General features: G+C 45.2%; 1 protein-coding gene across 5 annotated transcripts in view; it reads right to left on the bottom strand.

Annotated features, from left to right (window-relative positions):
* Nucleotides 1-3,143: 3,143 nt before the first annotated feature.
* GARRE1 (granule associated Rac and RHOG effector 1) overlaps nucleotides 3,144-21,665 on the bottom strand; it is an 80,503-nt gene continuing 61,981 nt past the window's right edge. For all 5 annotated transcript variants that reach the window (XM_068528293.1, XM_068528290.1, XM_068528291.1 and 2 more), the window contains 7 exons: nucleotides 19,319-19,416; nucleotides 13,712-13,837; nucleotides 11,567-12,600; nucleotides 7,709-7,874; nucleotides 6,851-6,988; nucleotides 4,558-4,636; nucleotides 3,144-4,020 (listed from right to left, as the gene is read on the bottom strand). In XM_068528293.1, coding sequence (XP_068384394.1) covers nucleotides 3,712-4,020; nucleotides 4,558-4,636; nucleotides 6,851-6,988; nucleotides 7,709-7,874; nucleotides 11,567-12,600; nucleotides 13,712-13,837; nucleotides 19,319-19,416 — 1,950 coding nt within the window. In that variant the 3' untranslated portion in view covers nucleotides 3,144-3,711. The remainder of the gene's footprint in view (nucleotides 4,021-4,557; nucleotides 4,637-6,850; nucleotides 6,989-7,708; nucleotides 7,875-11,566; nucleotides 12,601-13,711; nucleotides 13,838-19,318; nucleotides 19,417-21,665) is intronic.

Genomic DNA, 21,665 nt, shown 5'->3' with positions numbered 1-21,665 from the left:
ATCCCCAACGCAGTCCCAATATAAGCCACATCCAGTCCCCCTCACAGACAAGCAGAGGCCTGTGCCCAGCCAGCAGACCCCTGTGGAATCATAAGGCCAGCTGTTTGTGTTACTTCCAGGAGCCTGTCCCTGGAGGTTCCTCAGACTCCGACGCACATATGGTTGGGAGCCTGACAGTCATGTTGTCCACATACATGGCTTTTTGGTAATTGAGGAGCTGTCACCAGATCAGGAAGCAGATCACAAGAGGGGTCACACAGAGCACAGAGGAACGTCCTTTCACAGCACCATGGTTGGAATGCAGTGTTTCAGCTACGCTCCTAGAGCTGGATGCCCCACTCTCCCAGCATCCCCCAGGTGGAAAAGGAGGGGCACCGTCCTCATAAGGACCTCACCTACCTGTGTGTCATCCTCCATTTCTCGGCTGAGCCAAAGCCTCCAAGGACCTTCTTGGGGCTCCAGTGAACATCTGTCCTGCTTCCATCCCCACCCACCTGGCATGGAGCTGAGGCTACGGGACTCCTGTCTCCACCACTGTTGTGAATCAGAAGTCAGGGAGCAGCAGCAGGTACTAGTGTTCAATAGGAACACGTTTGAATAAAATGTGTTTTTCTGTCTAGCATTTTAATATGAACTTCCAGTGTCTTCCTTAGCATACCCATGCCACATGGCTGTTCCTAAGCAGCCTTGTCCTGAGGTGCACTTAGAAGGCTCTAGGACTAAGTCCTCATGCTCAGCTTTTAGGCATCTCAGCAGAAAGAAGCCTGAGTGGTACTTGTACGGGTAGGTTGTATATTAACGCTCACTTACTCCATTATCCTAAGTTCATGAGAAAAGTTTCAATCAAATGCTGTCTTGCTGTAAATGAAAATGAACTGAAATTCCCCTGTAACCCACCCGCCTTTTGTGGTTCCCATTTTGCCATCTTTCCTTCTCCATTAGCAGGATGGCATCATTCAGTGAGACTAGTCCTTCTTGCCCCTGTGAGGTAGGGTCTGTCTGCCACACAGTGGGTCCCTGGCAGAACTGGGGGAGACCTCATCCCTGCATCTGCTCCTTGGAAAGGCTGGCTGGGCAGCTCACAAGCGCCCATGTTTGGTGGAATGTGTGTGTTGGCAGATCACAACCGAAGGAGAGAGCCTGCATCCTTCCAGGTGACCTCCTTCACCACGACATTGGCTCTGCCCACACAGAGGCCTCTTCCAGCTTTGGCCTTCGGGAAGCTAACAGGAGAGGTGTGGTAGGTTGTCCTGCTTTCTGCCCACCCACCCCAGCTCATCCTAATACCCCCAGTGGTATTACCCTTGCAAGGGCTCAGAGTCAGAGGACAGGCCGACCTAAACCTACTCGGGTGCAGCTTTTCAAAGTAATGAACCAGACAGGGCTGCTGACATGGTATCTGCTGCAGTTCATTTTCAACAGAGATACAAAAATTATTAAATGTATATTTTAATAAAGCCGATAGTTATTTTACTTATAGGAGCTTTAAAAGTAAGATACAAAATGTAGAGTTCCAGTTTGGAAGCGTTGTAACTAGTCACACGAGCAACGCAGCCACGCCCGGCCACACAAAGGACACACACACTCACACGTGCACACACATGCGCTTCGGCGAGACCCCTCTGCCGAGCGCAGCACCTGGAATTACCAGTGTTCAGAGCAAGGCGGTGCTGAGAACACAGCACCTACAAGGAGACCACACAAACAGCTTCACACAGTCTCATAGCCCATGGAGATGCAATCACAAAATGTCTTCCTTACTTGAGAAAAACAGATTGGAAAGTGACAATTAGCAATGTTGACGTCACCTGCGCTGGAGCATCAAGGACTGACCTCTGTCCAGGATGAGGTCTTTGGGGAGGCACTATTAAAACAAGAGTACTTCAGTATAACAGAACTTGAAACACAGGGTACTGTAGACACATTACTGAAGGAAACAGAATACCTTACAAGTAAAACAGCCACGGACAACTTCAACAGAGATTAGTGCACACACTGTGACAGCTAACACAGACAAGAGCCACGCAGGGTTGGCGCAAAGCACGTGCCTGAAAAGTCTATGTACAAAATAGTTCTCTGTAAACATGGTGAGGTGACTGTTCAGAACCCACGGTGAAAGGATCATGAGTACACGTAGCAGTGGGATCCGCACGCAGCACAAAAGACAACACCCGAGGCCTGGAAACAGCCTGGCAACACAGTACTAAAAATTCAGATGGCTGGGCTCAGACACCCTAAGGGTCCTCTATAATTAGTGTGTATACGTACATATATATATTCTTTTTGGTATTTTTAAATATAAATTTACTTATATCCATAGAAAAATGAGAACATAACTGTGTTATTACAATCTTTGCCGAAAAGCTTATATGGAGTTAGAAAGAATAAACCATTTATTAGTAGTTAACATATATTAAAATGGTTTAATGATTTAAGAAAATATAAAAAAAATATTAATACTGTCAAACTTTCATACCAGAAAATATTATGGATTTTTCTCAATTAGACTTTTTCAAAGATGAAATATGAAAAATTTAAATAAGTTTTATATAAAGAACTTCTGTAACCTCAATTAATATACAGTGGGGTATGCCTAGTCTATATAGATATATTTATTATTTCTCAATTTAAGCACCATTCAATTCTTCTGGATCCATTCTGGCTGGAAAAATATCCCTAAATCCACAGGATGGTATCTATTTAATAGCACGTTAACTGAAAATGAGGTTTTTTTTTCAAAGAAAAAACTTTTAAATTAATTCCTATCTACATCCTAATTGGTTTGTCTTGAGCCAGCTCACAATGTTACTGCAATTTCAAGTGTCTCTCTGCAGCCCCTGACCACACCTCCACATTTTGAGACTGTGTCGAAGCTTCTGGCCACGTGTGGAAGGGCCTGAGGGCCGAAGGTGTAGCTTCATCCTGCACCGGACAGCAACCAGCTGGCTCATCTCCACGCACCATCAGGGCTGTGCCTCCAACATGTTTTATGATCCTGCTATTGTAAATCCGGTAGAGGCTGCACCCCCTGGGTGCTGCTGTGGGGTGGCAAGGGGCTGTCCACCTACAGAAAACCCAGGTGATTGCTTCTGATCACAAATATTCTATACTTTGCCCAGTTCGTATAAGCTTAAATAAAGATAGTGTTGAACAAACCTCCAGCCACTCTATTTGTTATCTTAAAATATTCAATGCATTTTAGGCAGGAGATGTTTTAACTAAAAACCTATATGAAAAATAGCTATAAAATACAGTGATTGGTGTGTGGTCATCACTCAATGTGTTAAGGAGGGGGGAGGGGAGGGTTTCAGAAGAATGGTCAGTTTTGCTCTCAGCCTTCAGGCCTGATGCCTTCCCAACACACACAGTGGGACTACAAACTTAAGAGAGCTGTGTTTCTCAAAGTGTGGCCTGTGGCCCACCTGCATCAGAATCACCAGAGGTGCTTATTAAACTCGAAGATCCCCCAGCATCTCCCTGAGGAGGGTCAGAAAACTCCATCTTCAGCTGGCCCTCCGGGCGTCTGATGCCTCCAAACTTTTGAGAAGCCAGGCCTTAAAGGCTTGGAGTTGCCAACCATCCCCATCCCCAAGGATCCCTGCCTGGGACAGGGGTGCACTGGTCCTCTGGGGGGCTGGTGCCAGCTAGTCAGCCCTGGGGTGGGGACACTGGCCCCAACAGCTCTGAGCAGGCAGGCAGGCTGGTCCTGGGTCAGTACTGGGGCAAGTAGGCCGGCCTGCGCTCAGCCTTCCCGGGGAAGGCCTTGAAGCCCTTGGGCGCTGCCTTGTGTGCTGGTGGGGGTGCGGGCTGCGGCGGGGTCTGCACGTAGGTGAAGGAGGCGGCGCTGCAGTCGCTGGTGGCGGCCCACACTGGGGACTGCAGCATCTGCATGGTGTCATTCCACTGGCTGCCAGGGCTGGCGACTGCATAGAGTGGTGCACTTGGGCCAGGCAGGGTGCTGGGTAGCGGGGAAGGGTGTTGCCAGGGGGCTTTGGGTGGCCACGTTTTGGTTTTGTTATCCTGAGAGACAGAAGAGGGTTCTTAGTGGCATTTCTGGCAACTGATCATCTTTTCCCACCTCCCCAGATCTCTGGTCCTTATTCCCACTGAGGAAACAGGGTGAGAGCCCCAGCCCTCCCCACAGTTCTGGAGCAGCACGTCTTAACAGAACTCGCAACATTTCAGACAGAAATGTTCTCTGTTTGCGCCATCCAGTACAGTAGCTGCTCACCGCACATGGCCAGTGCAACTGAAGAACTCCATCTTTCTTTATATTTCAGTAATTTAAACTTAAGTAGCCACATGTAGCTAATGGCTATCATGTTAGACAGCACAGCCCCGGAGCTTCCTCTACATGTGGCTCTGAGTCAGCTGAGATGGCTAATCATTTAGACAAAAATCACAGGAAGAAAGTTGTTCACCACAAAGAACCTCTCACTGAACCACAAAGAACCCCTCATTGCTTTGAGGCCCTCTTAAAACTTAAGCTTTGGAACCTTACTCATGGTCTGTACCCATAAAGCCAGCCCTCTGTGGAGAGAGCAGGGCCCACAATACCTGGTTCACGTCCTCCACTGTGGTAAGAAGAGGCGGTGAGGGCAGCGTGCTGGTCTCCTGCTCTCCACTGCTGTGCTTCCTGAAAGAACCAAGAGCTCAGTGCAGTGGTCACCTGGCTTCCCGTCCAGCTTCTCTCCAGGGGACACCCTAGCCACTTGGCTCGGGTGTCTTCAGGCACTGGTTCTAGGTGGGGAGGCCTTGGGGCCACTGCATGCAGGGGACTAAGGTGGGTCACCATGGAGTGGTGCACTCAGCAGCCCGTCACAGGGCTGGGCTGGGGCAGAGGTGGCGGGCATGAAGACTGGCACTGGCTGTTACAGCTGCTGAGTCCACCAGCTCCAGCCTTTTGTTAATTTATTCAACACATACAGACTGTTTACCGTGCACTAGGGATAGGTGACAAAAACAAAAGGCTGTTAATTTTACTACTAACATGAAAACATTTCTGTTATTATGTTGAATGAAAAAGGCAGGCATAGCAGGCAGAGAGCCAAGTAAATCAGTCTATCAGCGCTCCTACGTGCAGACAGCAGCCTCTGCAGAGGTGGTGCTACAAGTGCCTTTCTAGACGTCTAGTCAGTCTCTCCGATTTCCTGTGCCTAAAACAGAAGTCGTCAGATCTTTCCAAGGCTCAGTCCTGCTCTTCCTACAGTCCTCCGTGTCTCAGTCCATGGCACCTCCTTTCACATAGATGCTCAGGCCAAAAACTTGCGTCTCACCCTTGATTCTTCTCTCACATACCCCACTGCCAATTTCTCACCAGTTGCTCTATCATTTTGTTCAGCTTTCTGCTCATCAGAGGCCTCCCTGACTGCCATTCAGAACACAGAAAATCCACCTTTCCCCTCATTCTCTGCCCTCATACCTTACTTTATTTTTCTTCATAGCACCTAATCCAAACTGACATATTTGGGATTTTTTTATCGGCCTTCCTTCAATAGAATATCAATTTCATGAGGAAGGGGACTTTGATTTGTTTGCTGCTGTATCACCAGTGCCTGGTACATGATGGGTGCTACTGAGTAAATGAAGGTGTCCCTCCCCCGCCCAAATTCAAATGCTAAAGCCCTAACTTCCAGTACCTCAGAATGTGACTGTATTTAGAGATAAGTTGTTTAAGCAACTAATTAAGTTAAAATGAAGTCATTAGGGTGAGCTCCAACCCAATATGATTAGGACACAGACGACACAGAGGGAAGACCATGTGAATATACAGGGAAAAGACGGCCATCTGCAAGCAAAGGAGAGAGGCCTCAGAAGAAATCAACCCTGCTGACACCTTGATCTCAAGACTTCTAGCCTCCAGAACTACGAGAAAATAAATTCTTGTCGTTAAGTCCCCAGTCTGCGGTTCTTTGATATGGTTGCCCTGGCAAACAAATGCAGTGTTTGTGAGAATTAAGTGAGAAAATGTACATGAACGCTTAGCCCAGGGCCTGGCACAAAGAATGCACCCTAGCTTGTATCAGCAATCACTGTCATCACCACCGTAACTGCTCTGTGCATCCTACTCTGTGTGACTCAGGTACCCTTCTGTCTTTATCTACCTGCTCCCCATTGCTTATCCAATGAAGCCTGACCCTGTGACACGAGGGCCATGCTACGTGGCCTCCCTGTCCCCTCCACAGCATGACTTCTGACGCCCTGGTGACCGTGCATGCTCTCTATTCCTGCCCATGTCCTTTAGACCACCACCTCTGGGCCTCTGCTTCCTCACACCCACAACAGTCTCTGCATTTCTTTCTAAACAAATTCTTCTCTTATTTCAGGGCCCATTTTAATTTTTGTGACTACTTTTGAAAACTTCAGATCTGAATATACTATGTATCTATTTTTTTCAACTTTGAAATACCATTCGGGGGTCATTTTATCCAGTTCCACCTTTGACAAAGAAATAGAGGGTCAGAGAGGGCCAGGCCCATGTTTGGAGTTGCAAAGCCTGTTGGAGAGCCCTAGGTTAGAACTTGGTTGTCCTGGTCCTGCTCCTCCCACGGAAAGGGCTGCCTCCTGTAAGGCACAGACCAGCATCAGCAGACCTTGTTCTCCACAATACTCCCTTGCCTGTCATACTGGTATTTTGGGCTACCACTTGCATGAGGCTGTTCTACCAGCAAAAACTCAACCCAACTTTAAGTCACCACACAAGCTTCAGCAAGACAGTACTGGAAGAGGCCCGCTGCCTCTTTCACACACGGCTGACTGGGAGCGATGGGGCTACTGAACTTTGTAGAGGAATAGCTGTGGTTCACATTTACAGAACCCTCTGTCCTTTGGTTTAAAATTTTCTTCATACCTTCTCTGCTTGACAGCAGCAATGAGGTCAGGCCCTGAAAACATGGAGAACAGGCTGTCCCCATTGGCGGAGGATGTCTCGTCACTCGAGCTGGCCGAGTCTCCCTGAGCACCCGACCAGCCGCTGTGCAGGCCATCCCTGAAAGCCAAAGAGAGAAGCTGGTCCTGGGCTTCCTGAAGCCAGCCTGGACACCGGCTGGACAGCCCGAGGCCAGCCCCCACCCCCGCCCCAGCCCTAAAACAACAGTCTTTTCCCTGCACTCATCTCACAACCCAAGAGTGGTCTCTTGTCTCTCTCCTTCCTCTAAAAACTCCTCAGAAGCCTGTGGTTTATAGATGAAATTCATTTTAGACCAAACAAAAAGCTGAGATGGTCTTCAGCTGTGCAGAGTTATTAACCAGGTAGCAATAAGAGATGTAAAAAAAATCAGTCCTCAGATGTCTTTATCATGAAAATCCACAGTTCTCTCAATACACTGAACTGAAAACCTTTGCTTTTTGTAGGCTACAAGGATCACATTCCATAAATGATACAGGTTTCATAGCCATGCTCATTTCAGCTAAAGACCGTGTTAAACATGCAATTACTTCACAAACACCACCAAATAAGATCCTTGTCTAGAGCAGAAGAGCCTGTCTCAAAAATCACCGATTTATACCAATGGTGTGTTCACAGGGACACAACATGCCACTTGGCATCCTACAGTCAGTCACAAAACTCTGACCCCCTGAGGGTTTGACCATGTGCCACTCTCTCACGTGGGGGCCTAGAAATGAACTGCCTGATAAGGGTGCACAAAGGCCCCATGGGGAACAGCCAGGTCCCAAACTCAGCTTCCCTCCCACATCCAGCACTCACCCTTCTGCAAAGAACTCTGGGAAAGGCCAGGTCCGATGGGCATCATCCATGGGTGGCCAATGGCCCCGGGGGTTGCCGGGGCGGCGACCGTGTTGGACTTGCCGCTTCTGCTGCATTGCTTGGCTCACTCCTGCCACATAGCGTGCAAACTCGGGGTCTGAACCCACTGTGTTAAGACAAAGGGATAAACAAGATTTGGGGCCAAATTGGTCTCTTGTTTTCTTCCCTACCTTCTGAGGATGTCTTGGTGACACACACAGTGAAAAGTGGTGAGGGGCTACCAGGCTTGTGGCCCAGAGAGGGCTGCAGGATTTGCCCTGCAGCCTGCTGCGGTGAGATGGGGATTTCAGTACATGGGTCTGAAGATGGGGTATGGTGTGTGCATAGGGACTGTCAGGAAGGGGTATGCCTAGGACTGGGGCAGGCTGAATGTGTACAAAGACAAAACAGAGAGAACAAAAAGGTTTGCTTTAGCCATGACTAAATTTTAAAGACAAATGTTAGTTACTTTAAAACCTCCCAGGGACTTCCCTGGCAGCCCAGTGGTTAAGACTTCGCCTTCCAATGCAGGGGGTGCGGGTTCAATCCCTGGTCAGGGAGCTAAGATCCCACACATGCCTTGGGGCCAAAAAACCAAAACATAAAACAGAAGCAATATTGTTAACAAATTCAATCAAGACTTTAAAAATGGTCCACATCAATAAAAAACAAAAAACAAAAAACTTTCCAGTGTGTGGCGCTACATACTTAACAACTAAGAAAATCAGATGATGACTTCAGCCAAGAAATAACCTGAAAGCTATAAAAGCATCAGGGTCAGATAGAGAATATCTGCCCTTCCCCCTTGGGCTCAACTCTGATCCAATATTTTCCTGGATATTGAAGGCAGACCTGCTAATTCAGTTTGAAGATAATAAGAGCGATAACGAATAAGATAAAATTTAAAAATGCATTAAGAGGTAGATGGAAACGTATTGGACAGAACTGAGTAAGGATGTGCAGGGCAGTACAAGTAGGAGGAAAAACAGCATAGGAGAAATTCAGAGAAAGTCAAACAAAAAGATACGGTAGGAAAACATCTATAGGTCACAAACTGAATATGACTCAGCAGTGTATACTTTTTAGTTTCAAGTTGGGAAAGACACTAGGGCTCAATCCCACTCTTATTAGCTTTTTCTCTAAGGGAGCTGCCATGTGTGCACTGCACAAAGATGCCCACACCGGGTAGAGCAGGGGCTGTGTGTGCCTGTCCAAAAGGGGCACTCTGTTCTAGCTGCCCCTGCCTGAGAGGGTGCCTTCTGTAATTCATCCATCCAGAATGCCCTTTCTTAATTTGCAAAAAGGGCTATGTAGACCTTATGCCCTTGGGGTGGCATCTGCAGGAAGCTACATTAAGGACTTGAAGATCAGGAAGGAACATCCAGAAGGAAAAGCCAGTAGGATTCCTAGGCTAAAGACATAAAGGCTGTTCAGGCCTCAATAGAGATCAAAGATGATAAAATCCTGCCAAACACCATTTATACTCTGGATTTAATTATAGGACTGTCAAAAAATGTACACACTGTTCATCAGCAATTGAGAAAATGTGCCATACCTACCCAGCTGGTGGTAGGCAGGTGGGCTTGCTCTTCCATAGCAGGGTGGAACTGTTTGCCCTTCTCCACATCCCCAGGGGTTCCCCACATCCACCCACCCAAGGAGAGCAAGAACAAGAGAGCGTGAGCAGCAGCATGAGGAATTCTGAGAAGACATACGAAAACACTTCTTTCCTTTAGTAGTTAATGCTGGGTTCATTTAGTAGGGAATCTCCTCTTCTGGTGGTTATTTATATAAATATGTGCTACATTTACTTACAGTATTTCACAGCCCTTGTGAATGAAATATATTTTCCACTTCCATTTACCATTTGCTAAATTAGAGAAAAAAAGTAATCGATTTCTATATATTTACCTTGCATCTACCCACCTTACCAGATTCACTTACTAATTCTGGAAATTTTTTATTGAGGAGTCTTGTTTTTTTAAATTCTATTTCCAGCAAAGAGATGTGCCTTTTTTTTTTTTAAAGATTTATTTATTGATTAATTGAATGATTGATTGCTATGCTGGGTCTTCGTTTCTGTGCTAGGGCTTTCTCTAGTTGCAGCAAGCGAGGGCCACTCTTCATCGCGGTGCGCGGGCCTCTCACTATCGCAGCCTCTCTTGTTGCAGAGCACAGGCTCCAGACACGCAGGCTCAGTAGTTGTGGCTCACGGGCCTAGTTGCTCCGCGGCATGTGTAATTTTCCCAGACCAGGGCTCGAACCCGTGTCCCCTGCATTGGCAGGCAGATTCTCAACCACTGCGCCACCAGGGAAGCCCAGAGATGTGCTTTTTAATCTATTCTTTTCTAAAGTTTATACCACTTATCTCCTTTGTTTTTGTCTTGCTACATTTGCCAGAAAGTTCAAGACAAAGTTACATGCTATTGGTAGTAGCAATTGCCACCCTGTCTGGGTCTTTTTTTTTTTTTTTTTTTCCTGTCTGGGTCTTGATTTGAACTGGAATGCTTTTGTTTCACTATACAAAGTACTACTTGCTACTGGTTTTTGGTAGATAAGTCTTTCATATTCAAGACATTTCCTTCTATTTATGTTTTACTTCGAGGGGTTTACTTAAGAATTGCTGGTGTCTTTTACCAAATGTCTTTATAGCATCTATTGCTGTATGAGTTTTTCTCATATTGGTTGAAATGACAGATTACTGTACAGGAGCAGAGCTCCTTATACTGACCTACCTTACACTGCTGAAGTAAACCAGATATAACTCCTTTGATACACTGCTAGATTTTCTTGCATCTATCTACACTCATAAAAAGTTTTTATGGTAAAATCATGTTGGCTTCATAACTCCCTTTCCAATCTCTTCTCCTGGAATAGAACTGGGCAGGTTTTCCACTTCCTGGTGCAATTTTGGTAATGTATGTTTTATTAGGAAAAAATCCATTTTCCATTCAGTTTTCATATATGTTGTCATCACGTCGTATGTGGTAATGTCTTAAAGCTCTTTTAATCTCTCCTATACCTGTAGTTATGTCTCCTTTCTCTTTCCTAATCTTGTTTCTCTTTGCTCTCTCTTAATCAGCATTATAATAAATTGGTTTCTCTATTTTATTGGTCTTCTAAAGACCCTTCTTTTAGATTTATTTACAATGTCTATTATATTTTTCTTTTAAATTTAATTAGCTTTGGCTTTTATCCTTTTTTTTAAATTGAAGTATAGTTGATTTACAATATTATGTTAGTTTCAGGTGTACGACAACTTTTATCCTTAATTCCTCTTCCTAGTTTATTTTTGTTTTGTTTCTAAATTCTTTTTCTAATTTCCTAAGATAACTCTGGTGAATCTTCACACTGTCTAGGCCAGGAAAAGCCATATTCTATGAAGGCAGGAGGGTGCCTTACTACCTTTCACTGGTTCTAGAGTTTAGGCAAAAAAGAATCACAGAACAGGTTATGTAATCAGGAAAAAAGCAGCCCACGAAGGGCCAGCCATTTTAGCTCCCATGAATGGGAGGGCCCAGATTGGAGCCCTCTTGAACTATGGGACTTTGAGCCATTCAAGTTCTCTTAGCCTCAATTCTGCCCTCTATAAAGTGAGAAAATTAGTTCCACTTACCTTATCAGACTCATTCTAACCACTGCTTCCTACCTTTGCTGGAACTGCCCAGTACTTGCCATCAGACAGTGAGAAAGGGTCTTTAGACGGGGATTAAGTCACTGCCTCATATAAGTAAGGATGTGGTAGATGGGCCCTATGAAGTCTTTGGTGATAATATTTTAAGTTAAAACCCCAAGGTGGGGAGGTGGGGGCTCACATACCTGCAGGATCAAAAGGCAGAATCTCTCCCAACATCCCAAAGACTCCATCGCTTTGGTCACGGTTTGGCCAGGTGTTATTTCTAGGTCCCTGTGGCTTCTGTCCCAAAACCTCCGACATCATATTATCCATATAACTGCTCACCAGACCCAAGCTGTACAAGTCAGAACTGAGATCAGTTATGCCAGGCCACTGGCCAAGGGGAGACAGACCAGCTCCAATGGGCTGTGTTGGCTGCTGGGATGAGCTGTGTACCCATTTCCCAGGAGCCCGATGCTGGGGCAGGGGCTGCTGCGGTCCAACGGGTTGGAGCAGGTGTTGGTAGTACTGGACCTGGGGTTGCTGTTGCTTTGGGGACTGCTGCTGAGGTGCCAGGCCAGGCTGGGGTGTCAGAGGTGTGTGTGCCCTAGCCTGGGGAGGCCGCGGTGGAGGGGGCACTGGCAGTGACGGCTGCTGTGGCTGCATAGCTCCTGCCTTCTGCTCAGTCACCATGGCTGTGGCAGCAGAATTACGCCTTGTCACCAGTGGGGAGCCCTGATGTGACTGGCCCATGTTAAAACCCGAGAGAAAATCTATCACCTCCTGCATTTCCTGATCGGTTGGTAAGTTCATACCCTTCTCGTCCTTGCCATCATCCCCTTGCAGGAAGTTGTCATGCCTCTCCATGAGAAAACCATTGGCCATCTGATTACTGGAATTCTGAGCTGACTGTGAAGGGTCTGCAGTCCTAGGGAAATTACCAATGTTCAAAATGCTTTGTAATCTTGAATCAATATTACTGGGCATTTTGGCCTTCTCTTCTGAACACCCAGCTATGAAGATATTTTTGGAAGGGGTATTTGGAATGGAATAATTTGTGCTGCTGCTAGAGCTGGTACATGAAGCTTTCTTGGTGAACCGGGATGTCAGTTTGGAGAAGGTCTTCTGCAGGCCACCTGAAGATTTGTTTCCATTCCCAGAAGGCAAGTCAGCCTGATTTCCAAAATCACAGATCTCCCTTTGAAGCTGGATTTGTATGCAGGGTAAAGCTTGTTCCCTATTTAAAGAGAAATGCATTAAAAAAAAGGGACAAATATACAAATTGGACAATGAAATGGATCTCTTTGGTATTTAAGAAAGACTTTAAGAATAAAAAGACCTCTTTGTTTGGTATCAGGTTCATTTATTGTATAGATTAAATAAACACCCAAGAGTTTTAAGAGTACATAATTTAAGCACTTACTATCTATATTTATTATAAAAAATCTACCATGTCTAACGCAGGGCTGTGAAAACTACATTAGATTTCTGGCCTGAGGATTTTAAGTGAAACCCTCTGACCGCAACACAGGAGAGCAAAAAACACGGCTAGAGTGGGATACGCAAATGGCAGAGGCCAGCTCTGTGCCTGGATGATGGGGACTGGGAGCCTGGCAGATCCAGCAGAGGGTCAACGGACAAATCCACACAGCAGAGAGGGGCGAGCGGGCAGGACCCAGGGACACTATGCAGCACTGTTGTCCTTGGAAGTATTCATAGACAGTGCCAAGAACAGACGGTTGTTACTTCCGAAGTCTTCCAAGTACTTTTTTCCAGTACTGAAAGAAAGCCCTAGAGATAGAAAGGGCATGGGCAGGAGCTGGGCAGGTTATGGCTGGTGTGCCCCTGGATAAGTCACCTCACTGATCTGGGCTCATGAATGAAGACATGGGGAGGGCCCACGGCTAGATGTTTAAGGTCTCCACTGGTTCTAAAGTTAATTCACAAAGAGATAATCTTGCAACTGTCAGCTACTTTCAGATATAAATAAATGTCACGCAAGACTTAAGTAAATTTTCTGAATATTTTTCTGCTCTTAGTTCATAAGGAGAATGTGAGTTGGGTTAAAATCCTCTTGATGTACTTAACTCTGAAATGATAAAACAAATGAAGGCAAAAATGTTAACCCTGGGGAATCTGGGCAAAGGGCAATTCTTTGTACTATTCTTGCAACTTTTCTGTAAGTTTGAAATTATTCCAAAAAAAAGTTGCCGAATAGTTTCCTTTCTTGCCTTATTTACTAACATACTATCAGTGACATACTCTCACATGATCCTGTAAGTGGTCACACTGCCCCTAGGTGTGGACCTGAACATGAACCAATTCAAGTGCTGGGTGGGGACACCAACCTCCCTGCCCTCCAGCGGGTGAGGTCCAGCACAGCCGTGTAGAGCACATCCACCAGACCCAGGGTCTTCTCGGGATCGAGGCTTCTCTGCAGCAGGGACATGGTAGCGGGGTCTTCTTTCAGGCACCTAGGCATGAATCGGGTTGCGTGAGTCTGGGCTGCACTTGTCCGCAAAGGTGTTTCAAGCAGGCCTTACACAAAAGGCCACAGCTTTTGGCACCAAATAAAAATTTGGTAATTGTAAGAACATTGAGAGGATGACAGGGCTAACACTTGTACTTGTTGCTCCACAAAAGGAGGAGGAAGCAAGAGGGCTTGGGGTCTCCACAGATTTCTAACTGTCTAGAGTCTGTTTAGTAGGAAGAGAAGAGTTCGGTGGAGGGTTTGCCTTCCAAGGGCCCTAATACCCTCTCACTGTCCAACATCGGCTTCGGCCCTTATTTTCCTCTCTACCCTGCTGAGATTCTGTGCTCTGGCACAGTATGTACTCCTTTACAAACTTTTTTCCATAACGTCCCACCCCTCCCTCCCGCTACAGCACTTCACACCTGTACCTAAGAAACCAAGGGTCAGTGGAGGGAAAAAATCTGTCTGCCAGCCTGGCAAACTTCAGATAAACAATAAACATGGTTTTCCCGTAAATTAATTTTTTTCCCTTTCCAAGATGACTGTTTTACCTTCCCCCTCCTCAAAGCTCTGCTATCCCTACCATCTCCCATTCTTTGCTATCTCAACTCTCACTTAATTGAGAAGACACACATAAGCAGATGAGATCTATTTCAACCACCCTCACCACTAATCCCACCAATTCACCAGTGTCTGTGCCCACACACCCTGCCTTGCCCTGCCGTCAGAGCACAAGACCTGCTCTTGCCACGGGCTGACCCTCCACCTGAGCACCACATGCGCCGTACAGCCTTGCTTTTTTCCCAAGGACCTCACTCAAGTAATCACCCCATTTCTCTCCTGTGATATTCCCTTTGGCAAACAAACCAGTATCGCCAACCACCTTCTCTTAGCCCCACATCCACTCCAGATACTGCCCCACCTCTCTGCTCCCCATTTTAACAAAATCACAGTCTCCTCCTCTTCCTTACCTCTTATTCTCCTTTCATCACACTCTGACCAGGTGTTCATCCCTATAGCTCCACTAAAATAGCTTTTATCAGACAACTCAGATCTTGCCAAAGTCAAGGGTCAGTTACCTGTCTCCACTTTACTCAATCTCTCAGCAACATCATGCAATGTCTCCTTCCTCCTGGATCACTGTCTTCTGCAGCCTTGGTGACCCCAACCTTGCTCAATTTTCCTCCTACCTGGCTGGCAGTTCCTTCTTGGTCTCGTCCTGCTCCTCCTTCCCCTCCCTCTGCATCGTGGCACGTTCCAGGCTTCGTCCCTTCTTCTTAGAGGACTGCACGTGGTCCTGTGGTTTTATAGACCATCCCTACAATAAAGACTCTCAAGTTGTCTTCGCCAGTCTAGACCTTTCTCCTGATCGCCACCCTCACATATCTAAATGCACCTTTGACGGCTCTCCCTGCACACCTACCAGGCAGCTAAAAGGGAGCCTGGTCAGTACAACTCTTGATCCCTCTCCTCCCGCCAAAACCACTCTGAATCCTATGACTTCCTCAGTAAGTACGCAGCACAGCTGTCTACCTACGAGTCATTGCTAGTTTTCCCCACTTCTTACATCCAGTCTATCAGCAAATCCTGCCGGCTCTTCCATGACACAATCCGAATCCAGGCACTTCCACCACCTCTCTCGTTACTGCTCTACTCCAAGATACCACCAGCACCTGCGTCTCAGGACCAGCCTCCCATCTGGTCTCCTTTTCTCCAGTCCTGTCCCTCCAAGGCCCACCCTCCACATAGCAACAGAGCCTCCTGTAGCACAAATCAGAACGCACCAATCCCCTGTGCAAAACCCTCCAGTGGCAACCTATCATGGCTGAAATAAAATCCAAACCCCTCACCACAGCTCTCTGTGACCTGGCCCTCCTGACTCTCTGGCCATACCTCTCTTTGCTGTCACCTCTCCTCACCTTGTCTCAGCTATGAGGCCTTCTCACACGCCCTGAATAAGTTGGGTTTGCCCACATCTCAGGACCTTTGCTCTTGTTGACTTTGCCTGGACTGTTCCCCACTGAGAGCTGCTTCCCACCATTCAGGTCCCCACTGCCCACCCAGGGCACCTCCACCAAAAGGCCTTTTCTGAGTGGGAGAACCAGGAAGATGCTATCTGTCTGTTCCTAGGCTCTCTAGGAGTTAAATGGTGAAATCAACACTTGCAAAGCCATCCTAAGGAGGCAGCAGCACTCCCCAACATGACTTTGGCTTGAGAAGAAATATATCTGTGAGGATGTAAGCTGGCCAGCCTCAGAAACATTGGAAAAAGCGAGCAATAAGGCAAGCTCTGGACTTCCCTGGTGGTGCAGTGGTTAAGAGTCCGCCTGCCAATGCAGGGGACACGGGTTCGAGCCCTGGTCCGGGAAGATCCCACATGCCGCAGAGCAACTAAGCCCGCGTGCCACAACTATCGAGCCTGCGCTCTAGAGCCCGTGCTCCGCAACAAGAGAAGTCACCACAATGAGAAGCCTGGGCGCACCGCAAGGAAGAGTAGCCCCTGCTCACCGCAACTAGAGAAAGCCCGCGCACAGCAACGAAGACCCAACGCGGCCAAAAATAAATAAATAAATGAATTTATTAAAAAAAAAAATAAGGCAAGCTCTGCCAGTGCCCAGTCAGACCCTGGGCTCCTGGGAGAGAATCTTGGCCAGTGGACCTGGCCGAGGTTCATGCACCTGATTCTCTCAGCCTGGAATCGCTGATTACCAGGACACACTTGTTCTATGTTCCCAAGCCAGCTTCTACTTGTGATCTGGCTGGTCACATGTTTGCCCACTAGATGAGCATTTTTTGGTCATGCAGAAAGGAGTTCCTGGTGATAACAATAATTTCTCTTTCTAAAAATCAACAAATTGGCATTTTTATTTTATTCATCAGTCTTGAGAGTTGATCAATAAAACCCCCTGAAGAGACTAAATCCATTCTTTTGACAAATCACCCAGACTGGCTTAAAACCTTCTACCTGTTCTTAGATAAAATCCAAGTCCCTCAGGGACCCTGCAAGTCCTGGCTTCTGTGAATCCCCGTCTTCAACACCACCTAGCATAATTCCAGCCATGCCAGCTCACTCCTCAGGCCTTTGCATTTGCTGTTCCTTCTGCCTGGGATGCTTTCCCCATCTGCTCTCTGCATGGCAGGCTCCTCTCAAATCACATCCTTAAAGAGACCCTTCATGACTGACCTCCTCATCCAAAATAGCCTCCTCCTGCCATCTTTACCTGTTAATCTCTATCAGATGATGTCACTCTACTCTTATTCCTTATTCATACGCTTGCCAGTGCTTGCAGTTAACTCCTATGCTTATTAGCTGTCCCCTCCCCAACCCCATGCCATAACAAAGCCAGCTCTATTAGGGGCAGGGACCCTGTCTGTCTTGCTCATGATTAAATTCCCAGAGCCTAGAACAGTGTCTGTCACATATTAGGTACTCAGTAAATATTTGTTGAAAGAAAGAATGGGTGAATAACTTAAATATGACAAGTTAAAAAAATCTAAGTAAGGTTTTACTTTCTTTGGGAAAAAAAATGTATCTGGCAGCTAGACACTTCATTTTATTAAAAGCAAAGCATATAATAAATTCTTGACTAGTTTTGCTAATAATTTCATTTTTTCCAAAGGTGGAATAAAGCAATCACTTCTTTTTGAGTTCTTCTCAACAAGCACATATTCTGTAACTTGAAACAAAAACATAAAACTTTGCATTTTTACCAAAAGTAGCCAGCAGAGGGAGCCTCTCCAAGTAATTGCAGTCTATGAGGTCTTTCAAGGAGGTGCAATGAATTACAAAGGAAATCAATCATACAGGGAGAGTTGTGGAAGTAAACTGCAGGGTTAACCATTTTAGTACTAGCTGTTTATATTCACCCAATTATCCAAGAGTTGAAAATGTTTTCTTTAACATGAGAATCCTGGTTAAGTTTAATATTTTTCAATAAGAACCTGAATTAGAAAACAAATTAAGAATTCAGGAACACAAAAATCTTACAAAAAAGTGAGCTTTTAATCTACTGCTTGGGGAATTCCCTGGCAGTCAGTGGTTAGAACTCCACGCTCTCACTACCAAGGGCCTGGCCTGGGAACTAAGATCTCACAAGGCGCATGGTGCAGCCAAAAAAAAAAACAAAAACAAAAAAACCCCCACACAATTACTGTTTGACAGGAATGAAGATATGTATATAAATTAACATTATGCATTATGCCATATTAATAATCAAATTTAGAAATTTGGGGAAGAAACTCATAAAAGGGAGATTTGGGGACATGAAGTAAACTGTCAACCCTTACTTGATATATATCAACAAATTCTAAAACTTTCGGCAGAATCTCCACTGGACCCCTCCTCACATTTCAAGAAGAAATGATTTAAATACAGTTCGGATGTATTACCCAGCTACCACTTTAGTCCACATGGGCACCAATAGTGCCACTGTTCCTCACTAACTCTATCTCTTCCTACCTAAATGCTTTACACATTTTCTATATAGTTAAATATTCATTCTGATCATAATTTTAATAGCAAAAGTCTTCCAATATAGGCGTAATTTTTCTTGTTTACTGGTAAAGCTGTGATGCCGATCCTTCAGCTGAATCTGTGTGCACATCACATGGATAAATCCCTAGAGGTGGAACTGCTGAGGTCACTGCCCTTATTTTAGGCATCTGACAAATGAAACTGCCCTCCAGAAAGGCTGTGTGATTTATTCAACGACATCTGTGCCTGTTTTTGTACAGCTTGGCCCAAATCTAGTACTGTTATTCTAAAACAATTCAACTATATGATGGGCAAAATGACACTGTATTGTTTTTCTACTTTGCCTTCCTTTCTTTGGTAGGTGAGGTTACACATGTTCTTCATCTCTTTGTTGACCATGTCTCTTCTGATTTACCTGTCCATGTGCCTTGCCCATTTCTTACTGATCTGTAGGAGTTTTTGTTTGAACAGATTAAGAAGAATACTTTATTATAAGTTTACAAATATAATCAAATAATTAAAAATAAGAACAGCTCAGTCTGCCTCCAGATTTGCAGTGACACTGGGTGTGTACTGACGTGAGCTCCAGATCAGCAGGGTTGTTGCTGGAAGGAGAAGAAATGGAAGAAGAGAAGAAATTCTATGTTCTGTACTCAGCTTTCAAGAAATGCTGGGTGACTTAGAGAAAATGATATATATTCTGTTCAAAAGCTGTGGGCTCAGTAACACAAAAAGATAATATTATTGCTCATTATGACCCATGAGTATATAACATTTTAGATGCATTACTGGTCAATGAGACTATTTTTCAGACATCTTGGCTTCCTTATGGTGTACCGATAATCATGACACAGGCATTAACATACCTCCACTGACCACAAACCCGCACAAGTAGTAAGACCTGTTGTGTGAGCTAGCGTAGGGTTTGTCCAAAACAATGCAATCTTTCCAAAGATGTGCAAACATCAATCAGAGCTTAGGCTTGTGTTAATGTAAGAGTCACGTTACCATGTGGATGGGACTTGAACCACAATTCTGGAGCCTTCTAAACTGATTTGCGGGGCATAGGCTTCTTTATTTTCAATCTGCGCCGTATCAACTACCACCTAACAGAGAAACAAAAACAAAAATCAGCTTTCAGAGAGGAAAACGGATCATAAACAAATCAAATGCATGAGCCTATCAATGCTGAGTGACTCTGGTAAGAACTATTCCCCAGCAAGAGAGATACGCAGAGGCCAGTCAGGAGCCCCACGGAGACAAAAGCAAGTAATAAAGATGACTGAAAACAATAATACTTCAATAAACAGAAACACATTCGAGGTGCAGGAGGTAGCGAACTCTGCAATCATTTTCAGTACTTCTTCCAAATTGTAAATATGTTAATTAGGAATTACTTTGTTTCTTTTGTTTCATTCCTAAGTATTTTTTCACTTTATGCACTTGAAAGAAGTAAAAATGTCATTAAAAATCAAACCAATGCTTTAGAAAAGCTTACCTGTAATGACTGAATCCAAGCCAGAAGTGGACGAAGCTTTTTGTAAAGACCATTTTATCCTCAACCATCAATAAAAACAAAATTACTTCAGGAAAAATGAAGAACCAACCCTTTTCTCAATGATTTCCTCTTATTTGGAGAAGAGTCTGTATTTTTTATTTTCCATATTTTTTGGTCATGCCGTGCAGCTTGCGGGGCCTCAGTTCCCTGACTAGGGACTGAATCCAGGCCACAGCAGTGAAAGCACAGAGTCCTAACCACTAGACAACCAGGGAACTCCCTGGAGGAGTCTTTAATACTACACAGATGATACAGTATGCTTTGTAATTTAAAGAGTCTGACAAAGTGATGAATATATTTTCAAATAACTAAAAGAATTTTAAGAAAATAATCATAAAACACTTTGAAACCAAATCTGTAACATTTCAGAAAAGGCGAAGTCATGCAGAGTTGCTTATTAGGATTTCAAATTCAGCCTCTAATGGAGTTGATTTCCATGGCTGCAAAGAGAGTTCTCACAGCTGGTCTGCAATGTCCTTTGGAAAAGACTTCCTGTCCAAGTAATAGCCATTGTTGGAACAGGCAGGTGTTTCCTCTCTCCTCCCATCCCCAGAACAATAATCTAAAGGTTCTTTATCAGTCACAAACAAAGGTGCCCTGGGATCAAGGCAGAGGGAATTAGGAAGAAGTTTTTGCTCTCTGAATAACATGGGACTTTTTTTAAACGATGTTTTCTCAAAATAGCCTTTGGGGGACTTCCCTGGTGGTCCAGTGGTTAAGACTCTGTGCTCCCAATGCAGGGGGCCTGGGTTCAATCTCTGGTCAGGGAACTAGATCCCACATGCATGCTGCAACTAAGAGTCTGCATGTCGCAACTAAGGATCCCGCATGTGGCAACTAAGATCTGGCACAGCCAAATAAATAAATAAATAAATATTTAAAAAACTAAGCTAAAATCTTTAAAAAAAAAAAAAAAAAAGCCGGGTCTTCCCTGGTGGCGCAGTGGTTGAGAATCTGCCTGCCAATGCAGGGGACACGGGTTCGAGCCCTGGTCTGGGAAGATCCCACATGCCGCGGAGCAACTAGGCCTGTGAGCCACAATTACTGAGCCTGCGTGTCTGGAGCCTGTGCTCCGCAACAAGAGAGGCCGCGATAATGAGAGGCCCGCACACCGCGATGAGGAGTGGCCCCCGCTCACCGCAACTAGAGAAAGCCCTGGCACAGAAACGAAGACCCAACACAGCTAAAAATAAATAAATAAATTTAAAAAAAAGAAAGAGAGTCTTAGCTACAAAGAAAACAGGGTTTGAATTATTTTAAAAAAAAGCCTTTGGGTCCTCCTGCCTTATTTTACACACTCCTTTCTGGAGAGCTTATTGCCATGGTTCTCCTAGTTTCAGCTAAAATGGTCTTTGGGAATATGGATCAATCTACTAAAAAGGCAGTGGGCTCCTCCATACTTCAGCAGGGGGTCTCCAGTTTAATCTTTTTCTTAGGGGTTCCTATACTAAGGAACAGATCTTAAGGGAAACGTAACTCACCACTGTGGACAGGCCCCCACCTGGCCCTCTACAAGGCAGTACCACCCTGAGCTGGGCCACCTGAGCACGCACTCACACCAAACAAAAGGACTGCATCCTCCCAACAGCTCCTTTTATGAATAAAGTAGGAATTAAAGAAACAGTTCTTTAATTTTCTAAATCTCTAATTAGCTTCCTTTAATCTCTGAAATGCTATAACTCTTCAAAAAGCAGTCATTTAATTCTAGAAAGTGGGATAAGAACATAAGGTATACGGGTCAAAGGTACCTAACAAAAACCTAGATGTTGATTTCCTGACTCCACCCAACTTTGGCAA

Source organism: Eschrichtius robustus, chromosome 19 (genome assembly GCF_028021215.1).
Source record: "Eschrichtius robustus isolate mEscRob2 chromosome 19, mEscRob2.pri, whole genome shotgun sequence".
Taxonomy (NCBI): domain Eukaryota; kingdom Metazoa; phylum Chordata; class Mammalia; order Artiodactyla; family Eschrichtiidae; genus Eschrichtius; species Eschrichtius robustus.
The sequence above is the reverse complement of the archived record's forward strand: the minus strand, read 5'-3'. Positions and strand labels throughout refer to the sequence as shown.